This window comes from Macrotis lagotis, chromosome 4 (genome assembly GCF_037893015.1).
Source record: "Macrotis lagotis isolate mMagLag1 chromosome 4, bilby.v1.9.chrom.fasta, whole genome shotgun sequence".
NCBI lineage: Eukaryota > Metazoa > Chordata > Mammalia > Peramelemorphia > Peramelidae > Macrotis > Macrotis lagotis.
Window position 1 is genome coordinate 45830606 of NC_133661.1, and position 23165 is coordinate 45853770.

General features: G+C 35.9%; 1 protein-coding gene across 2 annotated transcripts in view; it reads left to right on the forward strand.

The window, feature by feature from the left end:
• Positions 1–23165, forward strand: part of ARIH1 (ariadne RBR E3 ubiquitin protein ligase 1) — an 81710-nt gene that overhangs the window by 12423 nt on the left and 46122 nt on the right. Inside the window, exon 1 of one of the 2 annotated variants that reach the window (XM_074232661.1) lies at positions 2539–2631. The exons of the other annotated variant lie outside the window; for it this stretch is intronic. Coding sequence (XP_074088762.1) covers positions 2542–2631 — 90 coding nt within the window. The 5' untranslated portion in view covers positions 2539–2541. Of the gene's footprint in view, positions 1–2538; positions 2632–23165 lie in introns of those variants that run through there. 2 annotated transcript variants of the gene reach the window in all.

Here is a 23165-nt window from a genome sequence, read left to right on the forward strand (position 1 = left end):
TTAATATAAAATGGGATGTTAAGTGCATGAAAGTACCAAGTATCCATCCTACTAGGAAATCAAAGAATGTTTCATATAGAAGTTGACATTTGAACTGGTCCTTGAATAAGATTTGTAGGTTGCCAATAGATATATTGGGGAAATGCAACGCAGATTCTGGCAATTGTGAGTAGATCAGTTTTAATCTGGATTGTGAACTATGGGAAAAGGAAGAAATATGATGTCAAATTATGGAGGGATTTCCATGTCAAGTTAATAAACTGACATGTATTCTGCTCTGACATACCAAAGGTTATCTCATTTGAACTTCAAAACAACCCTGTTAAGGTATACTATATTAGTTGGATCTTTGTCCTTTAGACCAAAAGACACTTAAGGGTAATTATGATAGCTGGAATTTACATAGTGCTTGAGTCACACAATCCTGCTTTATAGTTGCTATTTTTTTTTTTTTGATATATTGTTTAAAAAATTTGCTCATTGTTACAAAGTAGGAAAGGTTCAGGTGGGAAATGAATCTCTTCTGACTCCCATGTCCAGAGGATTTTTGACCACATGTCACTTAAGGACTTTATTAGGCAGATTAGTAGGGAACTGTTGAAGATTTTGAGCAAAGAACATTAAAGATCATCTAGCTCCCGAGATTGATAGTGAGTTTACAAAAGCATTTTTCTGTTGAAGATAAATTGGAAGAAGGAAAGTTCATAGACAAGAACGATGGTGTTTAGGATGGATGTCTGAGAGAGCCATGCCATCTGAATATGAGACTAAAAAATTCTTTCTTGAATTTCTTTGGCTTTAGCATGCGGCTGTCTAGTAGCATCCTCTATATTTCATCAGCATGTCTTGATTGACACCAAGTTTTAGTAACCTGTTGTCTGGGTCCCAAGGAATAGACAGGGTATTGATGATGTGTTGGCTCATTCACTGCTTAATTTCTGATTTTTCATCTGACCTGTCATAGGGACATTGTTATGTAATAGTCCTGAACAATGCTTCTATGATTAATGACATTAGAGAAGCATCGTTAACTTTACATTTTAGGCTTCTTGTCTCAGAAGGATTTCAGATGTAACTTTCAGCTTCATTCATGTGTTTATTATTTTGATGGTGTGTGACTTTTGTATTGAAAAGTAAGCTAGAAATAGCACCGCAGTTCATTGTTAAAATAGTATGAATCTTCCAATTCCTACAACTTAATGATATCAGCTAAATGCCACTATTTGGATCTTGACTCTATTATATGAGTGAGTTTGTTTTAGTAATTTAGTTAATAACAATGGAGGAGCTTGTTGAGTAGGGATACATTTTTGTTTCTCTTCCATTCTCATGTTCCATTATATATTTTTTTATTGCCACTTTGCAGGCTCTCCATGACACTTTTTGTCAAGTTGACAACTATTAAAGGAATTTGTCCAGATTCTTGTGAAATCTTTTCTACCTTTTTGTTCCTTTTCTCATGGATATAAAGGATTCTTTGCCATTTAGATGATTCCTCTCCCCAAAATCCCCAACAAATTCTTTGCTACTTAGGTGGAAGGGAAAGAAAAAGCAAAAAAAGGGAAGGAAGTCACATGTGCTACAAAGAAATCAAACTGTTTATGAAACAGCTCTCCAAGAATAGGTATTCTTGATTAGTTGTCTTTATCTAATATTTTTAAGAATGAATTTGAAGAGTATAGACGTGTGTGTGTGTGTGTGTGTGTGTGTGTTAAACTGGTAGGGAATTAAAGAAAAATTAAATGGAGTATTGAGTCTGGGAAATACAAATACACAGTACCAGGAACAGATGATGAGGATGGGGGAGTGTAAACTAATCTCTTAACAAGTTAAGTTAGGCAGTAAGGGTATCTGCTTCTCAGATACCTGTCCAACCTTCTTTCATGGTAGGAGTCATGCTACTAAAAATCTACTTTTTAGTGGCAGCATTTGAGATAAAGACTTAGTGCTCATCCAGAAAGATGCACATCTACCTTTGGACACATTCCTGGCCTTCCATTAGGTAGTTTTCCCTTCCTTATTGTTTCCTATTATGAAGCATTCACACCTATGTGAAACTAAGAATAACTAGGTAACTGGAAATACATTTTTGGCCATACCTGCAAGTAGACTTGTCTGAAAAGTAGACATTTCCTTCATCTGAAATGAATTAGTTCTGCATCAAATTCAATCTGTTAAGGCCACTTTTATTAAGGCCACTGCATTATTCAATACATTATTCTTCTAAAATAACTATTGAACATTTGGATAGATCTACTAGAAGAATAAAGGAGACCAGTCTTTGATTTTGATATAGCAAATTCTCATCTAATTATTAGAGTGATGATCATTTGGATAGGATTTAGTCCTTATTTTACTTTGCTTTCTAACTCTTTGCTTCATACATAACGCAAAGCAATATTAAAAGAAGTCCTTGAAGTATTGCTTGAGATACTGTTTTCAAACACCTTTGGTACTGTAAGAATCCATTTATAGTAAACTCTTATTATCCAACATACTTTCTTATTAACTGGAACTTTCTATTAACCAGCACAATGATTGATGTTAATAATGACCCTGAGGCACTGCAAGATCCTGAAGTGCCTTCTGATCATCAAAGAAAAATGGAGTTATCTTCACTATAGCTTTAGTGTAAGTATTTTGTTGCATACTTTTTGAACATTGGCAATCCATATGTGGTATAGAGACTATTAAACAAAATATTTGATTTGAACAAATAACTATGCTAATTGTGCTGGATAAGAGTTTACTGTACATATACTTTTCTTTTTAATGTTTTTCCAAGGCAGTGGGGCTAAGTGGCTTGCCCAAGGCCACACAACTAGGTAATTATTAAGTGTCTGAGGCCGGATTTGAACCCAGGGACTCCTGACTCCAAGGCCAGCACTCTTATCCACTGCACCACCTAGCTGCCCCTACTGTACATATAAATAACTGGTGTGCAAGTTACAAGATAATATAGGATATTGTTTGCAAAGACTATGGAGATGGAGAACTAGGTTTTCTAGATATAGAATACTAGGGGGTGATAGAGTACATTCACGGGGAAATTTATGTAATAATTTTGGACTTTGAAAGCCAGCCAGAAAAGATTCCTCATCCCTAGATACTGATGGGATACTGGACGATCACTGAGTCTGAAAACAGTCTGAATGAAAGTGAAGTACTCTAAGCAAGCAAGTAACAAGAATTGTTTTAAGCCATGCTGTATTCTGGACTAAACACTTTGTACAGTCATCATTCTTAATCACAAATCATCCCTTCCCCCATAGTACGAATCAGGAGTATGGGGATGGACAGCAATTTTTCTCTTTGGAAGAACCCTTATGACAACCCTTGAGTGATTGTAGAAATGACCAGAAGTTAATGTAAATGGGTCTTTGAAGCGTATTCTAGGGTGCTAATTTTTGCAGCCTTTATTTATTTATGCAAAATTTGTCCCATAGAAAGAGTAACTTTGACTTTGTCAAAAAATGTACAAGATATCTCCAGATAGAACTTCAGAGGTTTTGTTCATTGATTTTATTAAGTATTATAATAAACATTTAATAAAATGCATAACTCTAGGCATGTTCTCAGAGGTATGCTACGTATCCTGGAAATAGTCTTATTTTCTAAACCAGGGCTGACCAACCTTATTTTATTTATTTATTTATTTTGCAAGGCAATGGGATTAAGTGGCTTGCCCAAGGTCACACAGCTAAGGTGATTATTAAGTGTCTTGAGGCCAGATTTAAACTCAGGTACTCATGATTCCAGGGCTGGTGCTCTATCCACTGTGCCACCTAGCTGCCCCCAACCTTACTTTTAAAAGTTTTTATTCAAACAATAGACAATATATTTGATTTGCCATTTCAGTGACAGCTTTACCAGTAGCTTGGCTTCATTTACTAAAGCATTTAGTAAACCCATAGGGAGCTGTATAAAATCGAATTGAGAGTGGCATTTTGTACAGCTCTGTTCTAAACCAAAGAATTCTCTATTGAAGGCAAGGTCTTCAACTCTCATAAATAGCATTAGAACTTGGAATAAATATTCCAAGGCCCTCATGGTCTACCTAACCACGTTGAATACACAAACAAAATAGTTGAAAAGGACATTACCTCCTAATACCATTCATTTTGTAGGAAGTTGCTGAGTTTCATCACTATTAATCCTATAGACTATTGATCCGAATTACATGTTGGAATTTGTGTAAGATTTTTAATGAATTCAGAACTGCAAAAATCTTATTTTAATTTTAAAGGCATTTCTTTCTGTGTTACCTTATGGTTGTAAATTGGCTTGAGATTAACCTAAAAGGGCAACAGATAGATGGATAGCAGACATAAATATATTATGATATTTTGCCATTAATTTGTTTCCAAAAACATCAGGTCTACATATTACTAAATGAAGCCATATAATGAAAACTTTTAAGACATTAAATGGACAATCCAATTCAGTACATATATTAATGTTTCATTGAGCCAATTCTCTAGCACATTGAGATGGATTTATGGGGGAAGTTGGCAAAAATAGCAAGATGAGGTATATAGAACCATGTCATGAGTGCCAGTGGATGAAGTAGTTCAAAGTACACTGTAAGATTTGCTTTGAATAAATATACTTCCATCTGAATCTTAACTTCAGCTCCCTTTTCCCCTTGTGGCTAGTGTCTATGCTACTTCCCTCCCTGTCAGAGTAACCTGATCCTCCCTTACTTCAAAATCTGATTGATCCTGTGAGTTTTCCTTAGAGATTCATCTGTCTCATAAAAAGTTGCGGAAGTCCCATCAAGGTCCCGTGAGGCTTTGTGTTAAGGGGAATAAATTCTATGTAGGCAGAATAGCATTCCTTTAGTAGTACTAGGATTTTCCTGTCAAATTCTCTCTCCACACCCCCTTGATTCATTTGCCAAGCTTTCCATCTTTTTATGCTTCCCCAATTTCAATCTCTCCGTGTAATTAAGATTCTCACTACTTCCTGGCTGGATTATATGCCACGTTTTAAATTTCTTTTTTATTATTTGATTCCTAAAAGTTACCATTTTTTTATAAAGATTTTGAGTTTTACAATTTTCCCCCTAATCTTAACTTCTCTCCCCCTACCCCCCACAGAAGGCAATTTGCCAGTCTTTACATTGTTTCCATGGTATACATTGATCCAAATTGAATGTGATGAGAGAAATCATATCCTTAAGCAAGAAACATAAAGTAAAACAATAAGATATCAGTTTTCTTTTTCTAAATTAAAGGTAATAGTCCCTGGTCTTTGTTCAAACTCCACAGTTCTTTCTCTGGATACAGATGGTATTCTCCATTGCAGTCAGCCCCAAATTGTTCCTAATTGTTGCACTGATGGAATGAGCAAGTTCATCGAGGTTGATCATCACCATATGTTGCTGTTAGGGTGTACAATATTTTTCTGGTTCTGCTCATGTCGCTCAGCATCAGTTCATGCAAATCCCTCCAGGCTTCCCTGAATTCCAGTCCCTTCTGGTTTCTAAAAATCATTTTTTAAGAGTAAACATAATGACCCTTCCACAAAAAATATAAAACCTCATGAGAAATGAAGAGAAAAAAATGTGTTTCAGTCTGTGTTCCAGTACAATTAGTTCTGTCTCAGGTGGATCACATTCTTTATCCTAAGTCCATCATAGAAATTACTTATGTTTTTCCATAGTTGCTGTTGCTGATTGTAATTCCCTCCATCCATTCCTCCCCACTACCATCTATTATATTTTCTCTCTCCTTTCATTCTGTCCCTTTTCAAAAATGTGTTCTGGGGCAGCCAAGTGGCATAGTGTACAGATTATTTATTTCCCCTGGGGGAGATTTGTGAATTCTCTCAATCTCTATTTTACCTTTGCTTCTAAGATATCAGGGTAATTTTCCTGTAGAAATGCTTTTAAAATTATGTCAAGCCTCTTTTTTTTTATCATGATTTTCAGGTAGCCTAATAATTTTTGAATTCTCTTTCCTAGATCTGTTTTCTAGATCAGTTGTTTTTTTCAATGAGATATTTCACATTTTCTGATAGTTTTTCTTTTTCTGGTGTTGAATTATTGGGTATTGAGTTCTCACCAAGTCATCAGCTTCCTTTAGCTCCATTCTACATCTGAAGGATTTGTTTTCCTCAGAGAACTTTATCTCCTTTTCCATCTGGCCAATTCTGCTTTTTAAAGCATTCTTCTCTTTAATAACTTTTTGAACTGTTTTTATCCATTTGACCTAAGCTGGTTTGCAACATGTTATTTTCTTAAGCATTTTTTGAATCTCCTTGATTAAGCTGCTGACTTCGTTTTCATGTTTTCCTGCATCTCTTTCATTTCTTTTCCCTTGCTTGATTTTCAAAATCGTTTTTGAACTGTATCATAGCCTGAGGCCAGCTTCAATATTTCTGAGTCTTTAGCTGCAGAAGCTTGGACTTTCTCATCTTCAGATAGAGTATTTTGATCCCCTTATGGTACCAAAGTAATTTTCTATAGTCAAGTTCCTTTTCTTTTTTTCTGTTTACTTGTTCCCTATCCTATGCCTGGTTTTGGGGTGCTTCCTAAGGTTTTGACACCCCCACAAGGACCTCAGTATATGAGGCTCTGACTGCTCTCCTGCTCACATCTCTGCCCTGGGGCTACTCTATGGGGGGCCCATACTGTGAGACCAGGGTCTGAATATGGTTGAATCTCCAGCAGTCTCCCTCAAACTCGCTTACTTTCTGTGGGCTGAGCACTTAGGGTTCCAGGAGGTTCCTGCTGGGCAGGCTCCATGGGCCTGCTTCTGTTTTCCTGAGATCTGGACTGTGCTGAGGGGGCCAGACTGGCTGATTTTTCAAGTTGTGCTTGGTGCTCCCTGGGGTACAGGTCGGGAAACTGCTTCTGCTGCCAGGAGAATGTGCTCCCAAGCTCCCTGGGGCTGTTTCCTGGAGGCTGTGTAGCTCCTATCTCAGGTGGGCTGTTGCCCCTCCAAACCCGTGGAACAGAGCCTTCCCACTATTATCCAGGTTACCTTGGGCTGGAGAATTGCCTCACTGGGTTTTTTAAATATTTTGGAGAGAGTGCCTAAGAGGCTGTACTCCTGCCGCCATCTTGTCTCTGATCCCCTCTAGGTACCATGTTTTGAACATAGATCATCTGGACATAAAAGTTGAATGTTGTTTTGATTATTAGCATATTTCTGAGATTTTTTTCATTAGATGTTGTCCTTGTATAAATTTTTCTCCTGCTTGCTTGCATCTGCATCACTTCTGGACAGGATTCTTTGTGGTGCAATACATTCATATACTGCTACTTCCTTGATTCTTGAAGTGTTTTTTCTTTTGACATGGGAGTTTCAAATTGACATTCCTGTTTCCTCTTCTAGGAGGTAACTGGTAGATTTTTTTTTATATTTGCTCTATGCCTCCGAGTTCTAATAGATCCTGGGCAGTTTTCATTTGTTATTTCTTGAAATTGTGTTGATAGTGATGATCCTTCCTTGACCTATTTCCCTTTTTTTGCAGTTTTTTGATTTTATTCTAAAATTTCTTGTTATTTCAGAGTTGTTTGGTTTTTATTTGGTATGTTCTAATTTTCAGTGAATTTAAATTTCTGTTCTAGAGTAACTTATTGTTCCAGTTCCTCAGAGCTTTTATTTCATTTATAGTCTTAATTCATCTAGTCCTCTAACAAATGAATTTTTTTTTCTCCTTTGAAATCCCTGTTTTGTATAATTATAACATTCTTGTAGGTCTTTGGATCTGTAATAACTTTCGTAGTGGTCATTTTCTTCACTGGTTTATTCATTTTTCCAGTTTTTATTCCTGAACTCTGGACCTTTGTGCTAGAGTCAGGATCAGGCTCCTGCTGCTCTTTTGGATTAAGGGATCTGTCCTAATTGGACCTCTGCAAGGTCACCTGGATTCTTACATTGAAGCACACGGGGGGGGGGGGGGGGGGGCTTTGCGTACATATGATTCTTTCTTCCCCCTAGATTTTTAAAGGTTCAGGGTGCCAAAGCTCCTCTTACGATATCTCAGGACAGAATGCTAAGGAACTCATGAACTCTTATAGTATTGGGTGTATTGAGTCCTGACTGGTCTCCTTCCTCTTCCAGTGACCTCTGATGTCTGTGCTCTGATTTTCTCAGTTATCTTGGGTCCACCAAAAATTTTTCTTTAGTGCATTGTTGTTTATTTTCTATTTTTTCTTGAACTTCTGACTGACTGCATTTCTGGAGTTGGCTTTGCTTACTGTAGTGTTTCTTCTTGAAATTGTTGATCAATATTCACTCAACTTAGATTTGTAGGTTTTTGTTCAAGCAGACATGGGAATTGGGTTGATGGTCTCTATTCAAGTCCAACAACCATCTTGGTCAGAAATCTCTGTTATTACTCTGATAACTTTGGTTGAGAGGGGACATCAGGCTTTTGGTTTCTTGTGGTTTGAAACTGACTCAATAAATTAGTCTTTCTAATCTGAGGACTTTTACCTACTTTGCTGACTGTGAATAAATTCTACCACCAGTCTCTGCTGCAACCAACTTTGGCTCAATGTTATCTTGTCTATCCTTCACACCTGTCATCTGGTCCAATTCTTTACTGCTCTTGATTTTGCTTCCTATTTCTGGAACATGACCTCTTAAATTAGAAAACAGATTTCCTGCCCATTGTTTAAAGTTTTAATCTACATTTTTGTCAATAGGTAGTACAAATGCCACCAGTTTTATTAAGTGTTTGTGATCCCTCATATTTCTCTTTGAAACTGTTTACTTTTTTTATAGTTTTGTGGCGGGTTTTTTTTTTAAGTTTTTGCAAGACAATGGGGTTAAGTGGCTTGCCCAAGGCCACACAGCTAGGTAATTATTAAGTGTCTGAGACCGGATTTGAGCTCAGGTACTCCTGATCGAGGGCCAGTGCTCTATCCACTAGCTGCCCCTGAAACTGTTTACTTTTGATCATCCTTGCTTTGGCTTCTATGGCAGACCTAAGCTGACTTGTTGGATAAACCCAGGGAGCAGCTCTCAGCATATTTTCCTAGCTATACCTTATTTACAACTATCTGTCTGTAAGAATATGGATCTCTCTTTTAATTAAAATTTTTCTGAGACTCCCAGGCAAGCCAGGTGCTTGGGATGTGGCAAAAAAGAATTCCGTTCAATAATAATATTGATGTACTGTCTGTACTAAGTGCTGTGCAAATATCATCTCATTCAATACCCTCAGAGTCATAGAAGCTATTATCCCCATTTTACAATTGAGGGAATTGAGACCAAAGAGATTGAGTGACTTGCCTAAACTTAGAACTACTAAATGTTGGGGGTTAGATTTGAATTTGGGGCTTACTTACACAAGGCCTAGAATTCTACTTTGCCTCCCTCTGGAAATACTTATTGAAAATTTGGGTTCTCGTGGGGGGGGATTACTAGAATCGGGCTCTGAGGCATGATTTTTCCCCCATATTTTGGTTATTATGAAAATTAATTTGCTTTTCAAACTACTCAGCTATAGCGAATGATTTCATCCCTAATTTTCCCTAAGGTTCTACTTATATTAGTGTCTTGCCTTGTCATTTGAAGGTAATGTTCAGGATATTTATTTACAAAATACTGTTAAGTTTCAAATTAAGAACAGTAAGACTTTTGTAATAGAAATAGGTCTGGTCTCAATAGTTTATATCTGGGAATTCAAACTACTGGGGAAAATATTTTAAAACCTACTTACTAATGTGAGAGACATGTCAAATTTATAAAGTGAGGACGAAGTTTACTATCTCATGATAACTTTTCTTAGTCATAGGTTCAGCTTAATTTTTTGTGATTGACAGTGTTAATTACTTTGACTAGCTTGTCTGATCTGAAGTTTTCTATGTCCTCTTGTATCCTGATGCTTTGATAATTGACAAGTTCAGTTTATTAATAGTCTTTTGATCAAGATTCCCTATTTTCCAACTATTATGGATAACTAAGAGTTTATTGGGGGTGGGAGTGGGGGAGAAACCGGATACCTTTCTTGTGGGTAATCTAACTTGTTGAAATAATATAAATGGGTACAAAACCAATAGAGTATTGAACCACTTACCCTCCCCCCCCCAACATGTTCTGCCCTACTCCAACATCTTCAGAATCTTTTCATCTTTATTCTTTTGCCTTGACCATTCCTAGAATGCCTTTTCTCTTCACTTCCCTGTGTGGATTTGTTTAGAACCACATTCTGTGTAAAGACTCCTGATTCCTCTCATACACAGACTGCCAACCATTCCCTAAACTCCCTGGTATTTATTCTGCATATATTATGTGCTTTCTCCCACTATAAAATGGAAGCTCCTTGGGAGCAAGAACTGGCCATATCCCTAGGGCTTGGCACCTAGAAGGTGTTGATTTGATAACTGCTTGCTCTAATGACCTGATTTATGTCATAAACAGGTCAAATCGACCTCCTGGTGTTCATTCTACACCTAAATATCCCCTATATTCATTTTTTTGTAACCATTAACCTCAATCTGGCCCATGCTATGATCATTTCCATTTTAATACCTTTGTTTATGTCTTTCACCCTTTTTATCCAGTCTTTGAAAATTCAGCATTAAGTTATTCTTCAATGAATCCTGACTACTCATCACAGCTCTCTTGCCTCTCATCATATAATGGTTCTGTTAAAACATGGTATTTCTGAACCTGTATTCAGATTAACATTACTTAACATGCATAACCTAAGGGGGAATCACAACTTTGGGGGCCTCATAGAAAGGGCCATTGGCACTAGAGGACACTAGGTGACTTCTAAAATCCTTTCGACTCTGAATCCTATGATGGGTCTCAGAATTTAAAGTATTTGCCTTGTTAAACTTTAATTCTAATTGTAGATAATTTTTTTTTAGCCTGAAAAATACGTTCATGTTTTAAGTACCTACTAAGTTGTTATCATTCACACTTTTTTTTTATGGGGAGAGCTCATAAACCTCTCCCAATTCAGGGATGTTTCATTTGGAATCTTTCTCCACCTAAAAAATGATTGGCTATATTCTTTCCTTGACATAGATTTTAATTTTCCTAACTCCCTTCTCCCCACTTGAACCAGATAACACCAAACAGCTCCTGCATTTTTACTGACAATGATAAGTAGCCTAGCTTTCTTCCAATCCTATTTCTCCTTCCTTTCTCAGAAACATCATGCACTTGACTGATCTGCCTGCTCTAGAGGAAGCTGCTGGTACAGTGGAGAGAGAGCATTGTATTGAACACATTTAATAGCTGTGTGACCTTGGGCAAGTCACTTTGCTTTGTCTTAGTTTCCTCAATTGTGTTATCTGGGGATAATAGTAGTGCCTACCTCCCAGGTATGTGTGGACATTCAAGATAGATGTAAAAAAAAATTAAAAAAACACCATTTAACCTAGTGCCCAACACAATGGAGGCTTGACATACTTAATCCCTTCCCACCATCCCTTCTTTTTTCGTTTTGGGGAAACTCTCATTTGTATAAACATCCTTTACATTTTCCCTTCTCTAATTCTAGGTGGCACAGTGAATTAGAGTGCTAGCCCAGAAGTCAGGAGACGCTGATTTCATTATGGCCTCAAACACTTGACACTTAGCTGCGTGACCTTGGGCAGGTCACTTAACCCTGAATATCTTGAATCCAGGGTCACCTCCAGTTTTCCTGATTCTTACCTGGCCACTGGACCCAGTTGGCTCCAAAGGGGAAAGTGAGACTAGTAACTTAAGACAGCTCCCCTCCTCACTCAAATGTCATGGCATCACCTCCCTTATGTCAGGATCATCTTTAAGAACAGTATAAACATCATCATAAACTCTTTACTAGTTTATTGTCATAGGAAATTCTACATATTCTACTTTTGTGACACCCCCCCCCTCCAAAAAAAGGGGAGCACACCCTGACTGATGCAGCTAAAAATGGTGTTAGGGATTCACATTCTGGTGAAAAGGAAAAACAGTGTCTTAAAAACTCTTAAATGTGTTGCCTTTAGTTTCCTCCACAAATATCTCTTAAAATCTAGCTCAGTTTTGACTCATTGAACTCTTAAAAAAAAGAGAAAAAATAATGGAATGTTTTTTGATCATAGGATCAGAATATCTGGCTAGCTTTAAGACCCAATCCTGCCACTTTACTGGCCCCTATATTTATAGTCACATCTTTTAACTACTTAGCCTATTAATCCCTCTACAGAAATATTGAGGGTCTCTGACTTATTGGTAATATAAAAAAATATATTTATCATCTATCACTTTGGGCCTGTTGATTTCTTTTCCCTGCTCTCCAATTGCTAGGGTTACAGAAATATTTCCTACTGATTTTAATTATATTGTGGATCAGATGTACTACCTTGGGAACTTAACTCATACTTCTAGCCACAATCAGTGTCATTTTTCTCTCTGGGAAACTGTTTTGAATTCTGAACAACTAACTTTATATGATAGTTTTGGAATATAACCTGTTTGAGGGAAATTATAAACCTAATTTCCTTGGGTGGGTTTCATTGACTCCCATTCTTATTATGAATTACGAAATAAAAACATTTCTGCATGCAAATACCAAGTGGATTTTATGAGAAATTTCAGCTTATCGCATAGTATAAGAATGTGTGTGTTGTTGTGTTCAGAACTCTTTAACACAGCAACCTTAGCATTGTCTTACTTTTTTTTATTGATTTCTGAACTCCCTCAGCTTTCTTTGTGTTTATTAAGAAACATTTTGTTGATACGCCTTTCTTCTCCCTCTCCCATTTTCTTATCCCTGCTTTCTCACTCTTTCAACACTATTCCACTTCTCATCATTGATTCTACTTTGTAGGGTGGATGTACTCTTAAAGGACATGCAGAATTTAGTGGCTTTTTGCCTACAGTAATATAGATTGATCCCTTATGAAGACATAGTTTCTAGTTTTAACAATGCTTTACTATAGATCTGTAATCCTTTAACCCCTCCAAAAGCTGTAATTTTCTTTTTTTGTCCATCTTTGACTACTGTTGGAAACTTTTATCTTATGTAATTTATCTCCCTACATAAGATCTAGAAGTGAATTAGTACCCCAAAGTAAACATTTTGATTGCACATACCACAATTTTAAAATTAAGAAGGCCAAGAATAAATTAAGCTATGAAATATTAGTCTTAATTTTAATTTTTTTTTGCAAGGCAGTGGTATTAAGTGACTTGCCTAACATCACACAGCTAGGTAGTTATTAAGTATGTGAGGCTGGATTTGAACTCAGGTCCTCCTGACTCCAGGGCCAGTCCTGTATTCACTGCACCACCTAGTTTTCCCAAAATATTAATCTTATTGAGAGGAATATTTACTAATGAAAAGAAAATTCTTATTTTTTTTTTTTGCCATGTAGTGTTGTTAAGTGACTTGCCCAAAGTCACACAACTAGGTAATTATTATCTGAGGTCAGGTTTGAACTCAGGTCCTCCTGACTCCAGGGCTGCTGCTTCACTTACTGCATGAAAAGAGAATTCTTTCATTAAGGAAATAATGGAGTATTTCATAAAAACGTTATATCTGAGAACAGAGAATGCCAATTGAGTATATTATTAAAAGTATTCGTGGATTCCAAATAATAAAACTTAGATCAAACATAGGTTGCTTTGCCATAATTAGATCATTAGTTACCGTATTACTCATTTTGTTAATTTTCTTCAAAATAAATGCAGTTTATAAGGGCAAATGAAATACTTTGGGTTGGCTTTAGATACTTTTCATAAGCTTGCTTATTTTTATTTAAATGAAGTAGATACACAAAGCACTGTGTAAGCTTCACAGTTATATTTAAATGTCTGTTGATATTAATTTCAGACAGTGAAAAGGCAGTTTAATTTTTAGGATCTAAATGGGTGCTGGGTTGGTGAAGTAGATTATTTCTAAAGTTTGTTTTTAGCTTAGTTTTTAGGAGTTTACTAATCAGAATTTCTGATTATAATAGTGAAGTCATAGGTCCAGCCCCCATTCCTTTAGGAGCATTTTAGAACTCCCCAAATTGAGGAGGAAGGAATATAAAATTGTACTTTACGTATTCCAGGTTTAACTCAAAATTTCACACATGGTTGAAACATGGATATGTGGTTATCCACAGCTATTCTATAGCAGTGAGGGTTTGGATAGAAAAATTCTTGTACTTTCTGCCCAACATCTCTCTCTTAAAAAGTCATGGAATATTGAGGGGGAGGGATTCTGGAACAGACATTTGAGCTCCTTTCTAACTAGAGAGTGGATTAAAATTGAAGAAAAGATTTTCATTTTGCAAGGTTTAGGAAGCAACTGACAAATAGAGGCAGCAGCATATAAAATCTAACCTAATTTTCATTGCCACTTGTTCTGTGTTATTTATTTCCTCTTTACTTTTTACTTGTAATTATGTTCATTCTATACAATAGACTTCTTCAACTAGGACCTAGTTACCAGTGGATAATCAAAGAAGTTCCTAAGTAGATTTCTTATTATTATGTGAAGTATATTATTACCTCAGGATGGTACTAGAATGTAATCATCTGCACATTAGGATCATTTCACCAACCCTGTCAGTTATCAATTGATTCTCTTCAGAAAAAAGTTGGGAGACTTAACTATTGCCTATCTAGTTGTATTTTTTGTTAGTGACTAAAAAGCTTATTGGATGTATGGTTTTTCCCCCCACCGGCAATGTTAAAAATAGTACTGTAGAACTCAGAAATGCTTAACTTTTAGGTGAGATAGTTGAATAGTTGGATGCTGTTAAATGGTCATTTTATTCACACATTTTGTGATTGGTTATCTTATGATCAGAATTGTTCAGGCATCTTTCTTAAGTGACAGTGAACTTAAATCAATCAAGAAATGGGCTAAAATTCAAACTGGCTAGTGAGAAAAAGACTGCAGTTTTTCTGGTATGAATGGACAGATGGGGTGGGGGAAGGAAGGGAGTAGCTATTGTTAAATTACTGCTTTTGAGATGTGTCCCCCCCCCCCAAGAGATCCTAATTAGATTGTAATATTGTATTTATCCAAATAAACTGTATTCCATACAATTTTATGTATTGTTTCAAAAAAGACATGAGGTGTACTAGATTTTCTCCATTACTTGAGATTTTTAAGTTAAGGTTGGATGATAAATCTAGCTGGGTGGTACAGTGAATGGAGTGTTGGGCCTGAGTCAGGAAGACTCATCTTCCTGAGTTCACATTTGACCTCAGATACTTGCTTGCAATGTGCCCCTGGAAAAGTTACTTAGCCTTGTTTGTCTCAGCTTCATCTGTAAAATGAACTGGAGAAGAAATGGCAGACCACTCCAAAGACTTTGACAAGAAAATCCCAAATGGGGTTTTGAAACAGCTGAACAACAAAAGATGACAACTCTCTTGTTATAAGACTTGCAGGTGAAGTTCTTACATGATGAGGACTTCTGTGCTAATGGAGTGTTTGTATATTTTCAAGTCTTAACTGCTGAATTTAGCCCTGAGTTTTAGGAACAGACCAGTCTTTTGTCAAAAATGTGGTATATTGGAATCAAACACTATTTCTCCTCCTTTTCATGACACTTCAATTTGTGACTGGAATTGGAGGACAATTTTCTGGCAGGATGCTTAAGGAGAGATGTTCTTGAAATAGTAGAACTTGAGGCAGGGCCATTTTTGAAAATCAGTATGCTGTTACTCATTCTGAGCTACAGCCCTAGCCCTACTTTCATTGTATTTGCCCTCAGTTATTTTTTTTAAGGATTTTATATCTATAAGAAGATAGGTTTCTGTTTTGTTTTTATCAAATAGTCTTATCTTTGAATGTTAACTTATTCTTTCCTTGAACTGCCAATTAGATATATACATGATATAGAAAGAGGTGGTCCTAATTGAGGGAGGTGAATTTTTCTAAACTTCTTAAAACTGAATATGATCTCCTTTGTTTATCATAAACAACCAATGATTATATCCAAAAGGCAGAAACTAGATGAAACTTTTAAAGCAAAATTTTGAAATAAGAAAAAAAGGTAGAGTAGTTTTAAGAAATTGTAAGGTAATAGAGGCATAAAAACCTGAGCAGGTGCTTAAGACGAGCTATTATTTGGCATAAAGCTAGTACCATCAAATTATTTTTCTTGTTTTTGTCTTTCAAGGAGAAAAGATCACCTTGTAGGTGCAATAATTCTAGATTAATGCTTCATTGACTGAACTAAATTCATGTGAAAGAAGGGAAGTGACAGCTAAATGTAAGAGTGCCTTTAAGGAAAAGCTTCTGCTCTGACTAGTGTACTTGAGTGAAGGTTTACAAATCCTTTAGGTACATGATCTTATCTAACTAAGCTACTTAGGAGCTTTGATGTTAATACAGAAGAAAATCTATACACATAACAATTTTCATTTTAACATTAAAAAATGTTTCAAATAAGGAATATCAAAAGTTTCCTCCTATTAAAGGGTAGGTAAAACTGATCATGCAAGACAACCTGTTGTGTCCAAAGACTTAATATAAGAATCTGCATGTAGAGTGTAGAGGCAACTTTTGAGCTACAGGTAGAGCCCATCTGAACCCTTTTCACCCTTTAATAGACCCTAATTTTATTTTTTATGAAGTCTGTCATTCTGACCTCTGCCGCTGTGGCCCATTGATCTGTCCATCTGTCTGTTACAGTGCTTAATGGGTACTTCCAGAAGTGTGAATTCAGTGATGCAAAGGACAGGCGGGCTGCAGCGGCAAAGGTAGGACAGAACCATTTCAAAGACAAGTTCTTAAGGACCATCTCTTATTGATTAGCAGTCAGGACACAATTATTAAAACATAGAATCTTTGACCTGTGAATCTTGATGGAAATCCTCTTCTCTCCCCTTCCTCTGCCCGCTATTTAAAGCAAGATTTATTGAGGGAAAAACCCTGTTTTTCCCACTACAGACACTTAGAATTCAGTGGAAATAATTTGGCATTTAAATAAAACACTGATGTTAACTTTGAGAAACCTTGATCACCAGAGAAGCTCAATCTAAAATGCACTTTCATGAGAGGGCATCATTTGGAAGCTGGGGAGGGGAAAGGAGTTGAATCAACCCCTGTCAGTTTACATGGTCCACAGTGTCCTGTTGCAAACATATTTAAGTGAGCTAAAAGAAAATATAACTACAATTATATGAGATAGTCAAGTGTCTGGACTTTTCTAAACAAGTCTTGAATTTAGAGTGTCTGCTGTACTAGGAGTGACCATTTAGGAGCCTGGAAACCCTCTGCTCAGACAAATTTTCAGGGTTCTCAAAGGTCCTGATAGGGTCATTGGGTCTCACTCCCATATTTTATATTTATCCCTCTTGGGGAGGCAGTAAGTGAGCACTTGGGCTCAGTCAGACCAAGGCCTCTGGTTCAAGATCTCTACCATATTTTCCAGAGAATATATACAGAAGGGGAAGAGACTAGGGGCAAAACAAGAATGAAGCTCTATATTAGTGTTATCCTAAGTTTCTCCAATGTTTCCTGGCTCTAGAAAATTCAATTTTTTTTTAGTAATTCTTATTTTCTCTGTCAGTCACTTTAACCTTGTACCTCCTTAAGCCCAAATCTATACGTTTTCATTGGATTTTAGATGAAGGATGAGATTAGAGAGTTGTATAACTGTTTTCCACTTTATCCAAGATTTTTTCATCTCTTTTCCATTTCTCTGCCCTCTGTTCCTAAGAAGCCCAACCTTTCCATTCTATCTCCAGAACTTTTCCTTTCCCACGGATTAGAAACTACTTTTCATTCTCCCAGGCTCTCTACCCCTTCAAGTAATTATATATCCAGTAGACTTTACAGAGTGAAAATTTCATAGTAGAATTTTAGCAAAAATTTTGTATTGTTAACCTGTTGAATTCAAGCATATTTTGACTCCCTGAATGGTGTTATTTTGTGGTTTTTATATTATTGATTTGCCCTTAAATGTTTTGCATATTATTTGCTTTACAGCAGAAAACAAGAATGTGTAATGACTAACACCAGGGTTTTTTATAAATAGCCTTTTCCACCATGATGCAGACCTCAAGAAAGAATGTCATCAGCTAAAATCTTAGCATTAGGAGGCCCATGGGCTTTTTGATAATAGCTTCATTATTATTATTTATTATTCTGCATCTCATTCCTTTGGTTCCTGGAAGACTCAAATGTATTTCAAGAAGACATCTGAAAGACCTAACATTGGAGCATTGAAATATTTTAAATGAATGTACTAACCTTGAAACCAAACTAATTCTCCCCAATTTAAGTGTATATTTAATACTGGGACGCATGTGCTGTGCATTTTGAAGCACCAGCTTATTTTGAGATTGGTTTTCAGAAAAGAATAGACAACTGTTTTTCTTATTGATCAATGGAAAATATAACACTGTTAGTTTAGAGATAAACATAGATTTTGAGATTTTTTTTTGCATTAAGTATTTTCTATACTTTTTTCCTAAGTGAAAAATGAAAAAATAAAAAATTAACATTTGTAGCTATGTTAACAAAGTTGAATTTAGAGATAAAACGTCAATTTACGTTGAAGTTGCAAGATGCTTTCTCCCCAATGCCCTTTTTGATCCCTTTTTCCCCCTACAGAGCTAAGGCTTTCCTTATTAGCCTCTACTTCTGACAACTTTAAAGGACTTGACCTGTTTCAGTTTTTTTTTTAATTCATCCTGTTAAATAGAACCTCTAAATGTAAGTTAACTGATGAAATGTTTTTCCAATCATGTTAGAGAAATTCTTTTATCAGCATTGTTTCTCTTTGTATCTTAAGAATTTGCTTATTAAGTTTCCTGTTTTTCCTTCATTGACTTCCTTTAAACAATTTTTGATTTAGATTCTACTTATTCTTTCCTCTGACCTTATATATAAGTAGATACAATACATAAGTACACATCACAAACCTGTGGCATGTAGGGGAAGAGAGGGGGCTGTCTAACACTTTTTCCCAGGGCTAACAGGTTTTATTTAGACTTAAAAGGAACCTAAAGATAATTGTCCTCATTTTACAGAAGTGGTTTTGAGACCTACTTAATTGCTCCTTAAAAGTTAACTTCTTTCTCAAGGTTGATATTCTAACAATAAGGCTCCTCAGTTCTCAAAAACATTGGCTCTTCCTGTGACTACCATAATCCCTCAGGGCAATGCTTCCCAACCTTTTCTGTTATTAGGAACCTCCTTAAAAAGGGCAAATGTTTTTTGCACATGATAGTAGTTCATTTAAGAACTTTACTGAATTCATAATAGCTTGTCATATACTACTGAAAATTAATAACATGAGTTACTTTTTAGCATATAAGTGATACTGTTTGCATATTTATGGATCTACAGCCTTTTTATTACACTAACTGAACCTGAAGGTCTGTAACCCATAGGTTAGGAACCAATTTGTCAAACACTTTAAGTTGCTGATTAAAAAAAAAGAAAACACTTTTCCCCAAATCATTTATCATTCTACACTCCTAATCATTTCATTTTTCTGGTTCTTTCATCCTTCATCTGGTTCTCTTTCATCCTTAGTTCCTTTTAATTTTGGACATTTCCTTTAAGATTTGGTACTGGGCATTTTCCTCCCAAGTTATACCAGCTCTCATAGTTTTCTATGGCATTCACTACATCATCTATGCCATTGACTCTTAAATCACTTTCTATTAATTCTCCACCCGAGTACCAACACTGCATCTCTAACTACTTACTTCTGTAGCACCTCAAAGTTAACTTGGTGGAAACTGGCCTCATTAGTTTCCCCCTTTAACATCTGCTGAAAGGCTTCAAACTTCAATGTCATATTTTGGTGGTTCTTCCTTATTATTCCTCCTAGCAAATAACTTAGCAGGTCTACTGATTTTATCCTAGCAATATTTCTTCTTCTTATATATATATAATTTTAATTTTCCCCAGTTACATGCAAAGACAAGTTTCAATATTGATTTCCTAAACCTTAAGTTCCAAATTTTCTTCCTTCCTCCCATTCTACTCCCCCTCATTGAGAAAACATGTTTCTTGATATAGTCATGAAAAATACTACTACAGTAGTCATGTTGTAAAAACGTAAACAATGCCCCCCCCCAAAGGAGAAACTTCAAGAAAAGTAAAGTGGAAAAAAAAAGTATGCTTCAAACTATCCAGATACCATCAGCTCTGTCTTTGGGATGGGATAGCATTTTTATAGCATGTCATTCATGAACTCGACCTACAATATTGCTGTTACTTGTTTATTTTGGGATGCATAGATGTGATAACAGTATTGAGTGGTTCTCTATTGTCTAGCCCAATACAAGAGCCTCCATTATCTGATTTGATAACTGAAATCCTTCAAGTTAAGAAACATAGAACCAGGCTCTAGACTAAATTCTAAAGATTTAAGTTGAAAGACAGTCCTTGTCTGTGAGAAACAGTACATAGTCTAATAATAGTATCCTAATAAACCCTCTTGAATGAAGGCAGTTACCTCATTCACATATCCAGTATTTTAGTTGATTATCACCTTTTACTGACAGCTTCCTAATTATTCTTCCAGCTTCATTTGTTTACCTTTTCAAGCCATACTCAAAACAGCAGTCTAAATGCATTACTCCACTATTTATAAACACCAATAGTTCCTTCACATCTTGGTTTCAACTCCTCTTTTCTGTCTTACTATACATTATTTCTGCAGCTTAGCCCAAGTGGCTTTCTTGCTTTTTTATTGAATGACACTCTCTCTCCCATAATGGAATTTCCTCACTCTAAACCTCTGCTTATCAGAACTTTCAGTTTGCTTTAAAAAACAAAAAAAGCTTTTGATCTCTGTTGGATTTTATAATAATGTTGCCATAATTTTCCCCAGTATCCTTCCTTTTTAAGACAGCCATCTCAACATAATTTTTAAGAAAAAAAATTATAACTGATGAGTGCATTTTAAAAGCCTGAAAATATGTTCCTTAACACTTGTGAATCTCTCACCACTGCCAGCAAATCAGGTGAGATGAGTTCTCCTGTCTTTTTTTTTTTTGAGCCATGCTAGTTCTTTATAATTTTACTTTAGTTTTTTCCTATATGCAGTGTTGTAGTCATTGTGAACATAACTATTTTCTTAACTACCTATTTCATTCTGCATTTTTTCATATTGTATTTCTATGAAATAATTATTTCTTACAGTTCAATACTATTTCTTTACATCCATATACATATTTACATGCACATTGACTTCATCCAATAGAATGTCAAAACTCTGAGGTCTGAGTCAGCTCTGGTTTTATTTTTTGTCTTTTTCCCCCATATCATTCTTCTTATCATTGCTTCTCAATGTAGGTTTAATGGTTGATGAAAACTTTAGGTAGAAGTTGCAAAGAGACTGATTTTGGCTTGAAGTTAGGAAAAAATTTTCACGATTGGAGCTATTGAAAAGTGGAACAGAGACCCTGCATTTGGTGTCTGTAGGCTAAGACTGGCAAGTAATCATCTGTCGTCACATGTGTTATGGAAGGAGGAGGGACTTGCTATTCAGTAGGCAGATCCATCCTTAAGGTTCTGTTGGCTCTTCCTAGCCTGGCATTAGTGCCAGGACTAAGTTGTGCCAGACTTAGAACAGTTTGGGTTCCGATGCTGTATATAATACCATGACCACGGACCAATTATTCCATTTCCTTACTTACAAAAATGGAAATAATATCATGATTTAGACTTTTCAGGTCAATTTGCTTTTCATTTAGCCTGGATTATGAATATCAGTCTCTGGTTATTGCTTTTGACTTCACACATTGCTGGTGTGAACTTGGAAGTCATTTTACCTGTTTCTCTGTTGTCAAGCCAAGACTCTCATTGCCAGACTAATAGCACTTAATTCAAATTAGCTGATAAATTGTGTCTTTCATTGAATTCCACATTGTTCTGCCAGCCTTCTTCCTTCTCCCTTTCCCCTGACAGTAATTTGATAGTTTATGTATAATCACGTTTAACGTTTCTATATTAGTCATGTGGTGAAAAAGGCCTTGAGAAGAAGACAAAATCAAATTTTAAAAAGCGAAAATACTATTTCTTTGGTCTGCATTCAGACTCCATAGTTTTTCTCTGTATGTGTATGTATGCCTTTCCTTTTCATGTGATGGAGTAGATAGAGCACTGACCTTGGAATCAGGACAGGAGTTTGAATTCAGGTTCAGGCACTTGCCCCACTTACTAGTTGTGTGACCTTGGGCCAAGTTACTTAACCCTGATTGCTTCATGTCCAAGGGCCATCTCCAATTGTCCTGATTCATATCTGACCACTATACCTAGTTCTGGAGGAGAAAGTGAGGATTTTCTAGCGTACTCCTCCCTCAGTCAAAATCTAATTCAAATGTCATGGCATCACCTTCCTGATGTTATAGTCTTCTTTGAGAATGAAGGACAAAAATAGCAACATCAGAAAAGCAGACTAAAGAAACAGTAACTATATAAGTATGCTTGGTGTCATTTATCTAGTCAGAAAAATATTCACTATATTCCCCTTTTAGTAGTCTACCTGTGATAATTAAATTAAATTAAATAAGGGTGTATTCCCCTTCTTCCCCTCAATAATTTGTTATTGGTACCCTCCACTCTTCAGAATTTTAGAAAACATTTACAGGTTGTTAAAAACAGGAATAATTGTTTTGAAGGCTTAACTTTTGACTACCTATCCATAAAACATATTCAGTAGGACTGTAGATAGAGTTTAAGATTGTGCTTTAAATGAATATAATTCTAAAATTCTAAATTTCAAGTTTTAATTTTTAAGAGGAATAAATTATTCCTGATTTTTCAGATACCAAATGTTTGTAAATTCATTTCAGATCAATTTTATCTGTTTATTTTGTCAGGTGATATCCTCAATAATTTGTTGTTGTTGTTTTTATTTGTCCCAAAGTAAATTTGTTTGCTGGTAATTGTTTAGTAAATGGAACTCTTTTTTTTTTTTTTATTCTTATCTGTATCCATATGGTACTGAATGCCCAGGGAGGGTAGGTCTAGTGTTGTTTTGTTTCTTAATCTGGGGAAGTTTAGAGGAGGTAAATGATATGGTGAATGAACAGAGCTTCTGATAACACTGGCATAAGACTGCTCCATGTAGGAGACTTCAGTTCCTTGTGGGAGACTTCAGTTCCTTGTGGAAAGCTCCGAGAAGGTTCTGAAAGAGAGATTTACTGACCTTAGGTTATCCCCTTCTGACACGTGGAAGTTTTCTTCCTTTTTCATAATTTTGAAACCAAAACTAAACTACTCAGTTCTTGTGTGGTGTGATTTTTTTTTTT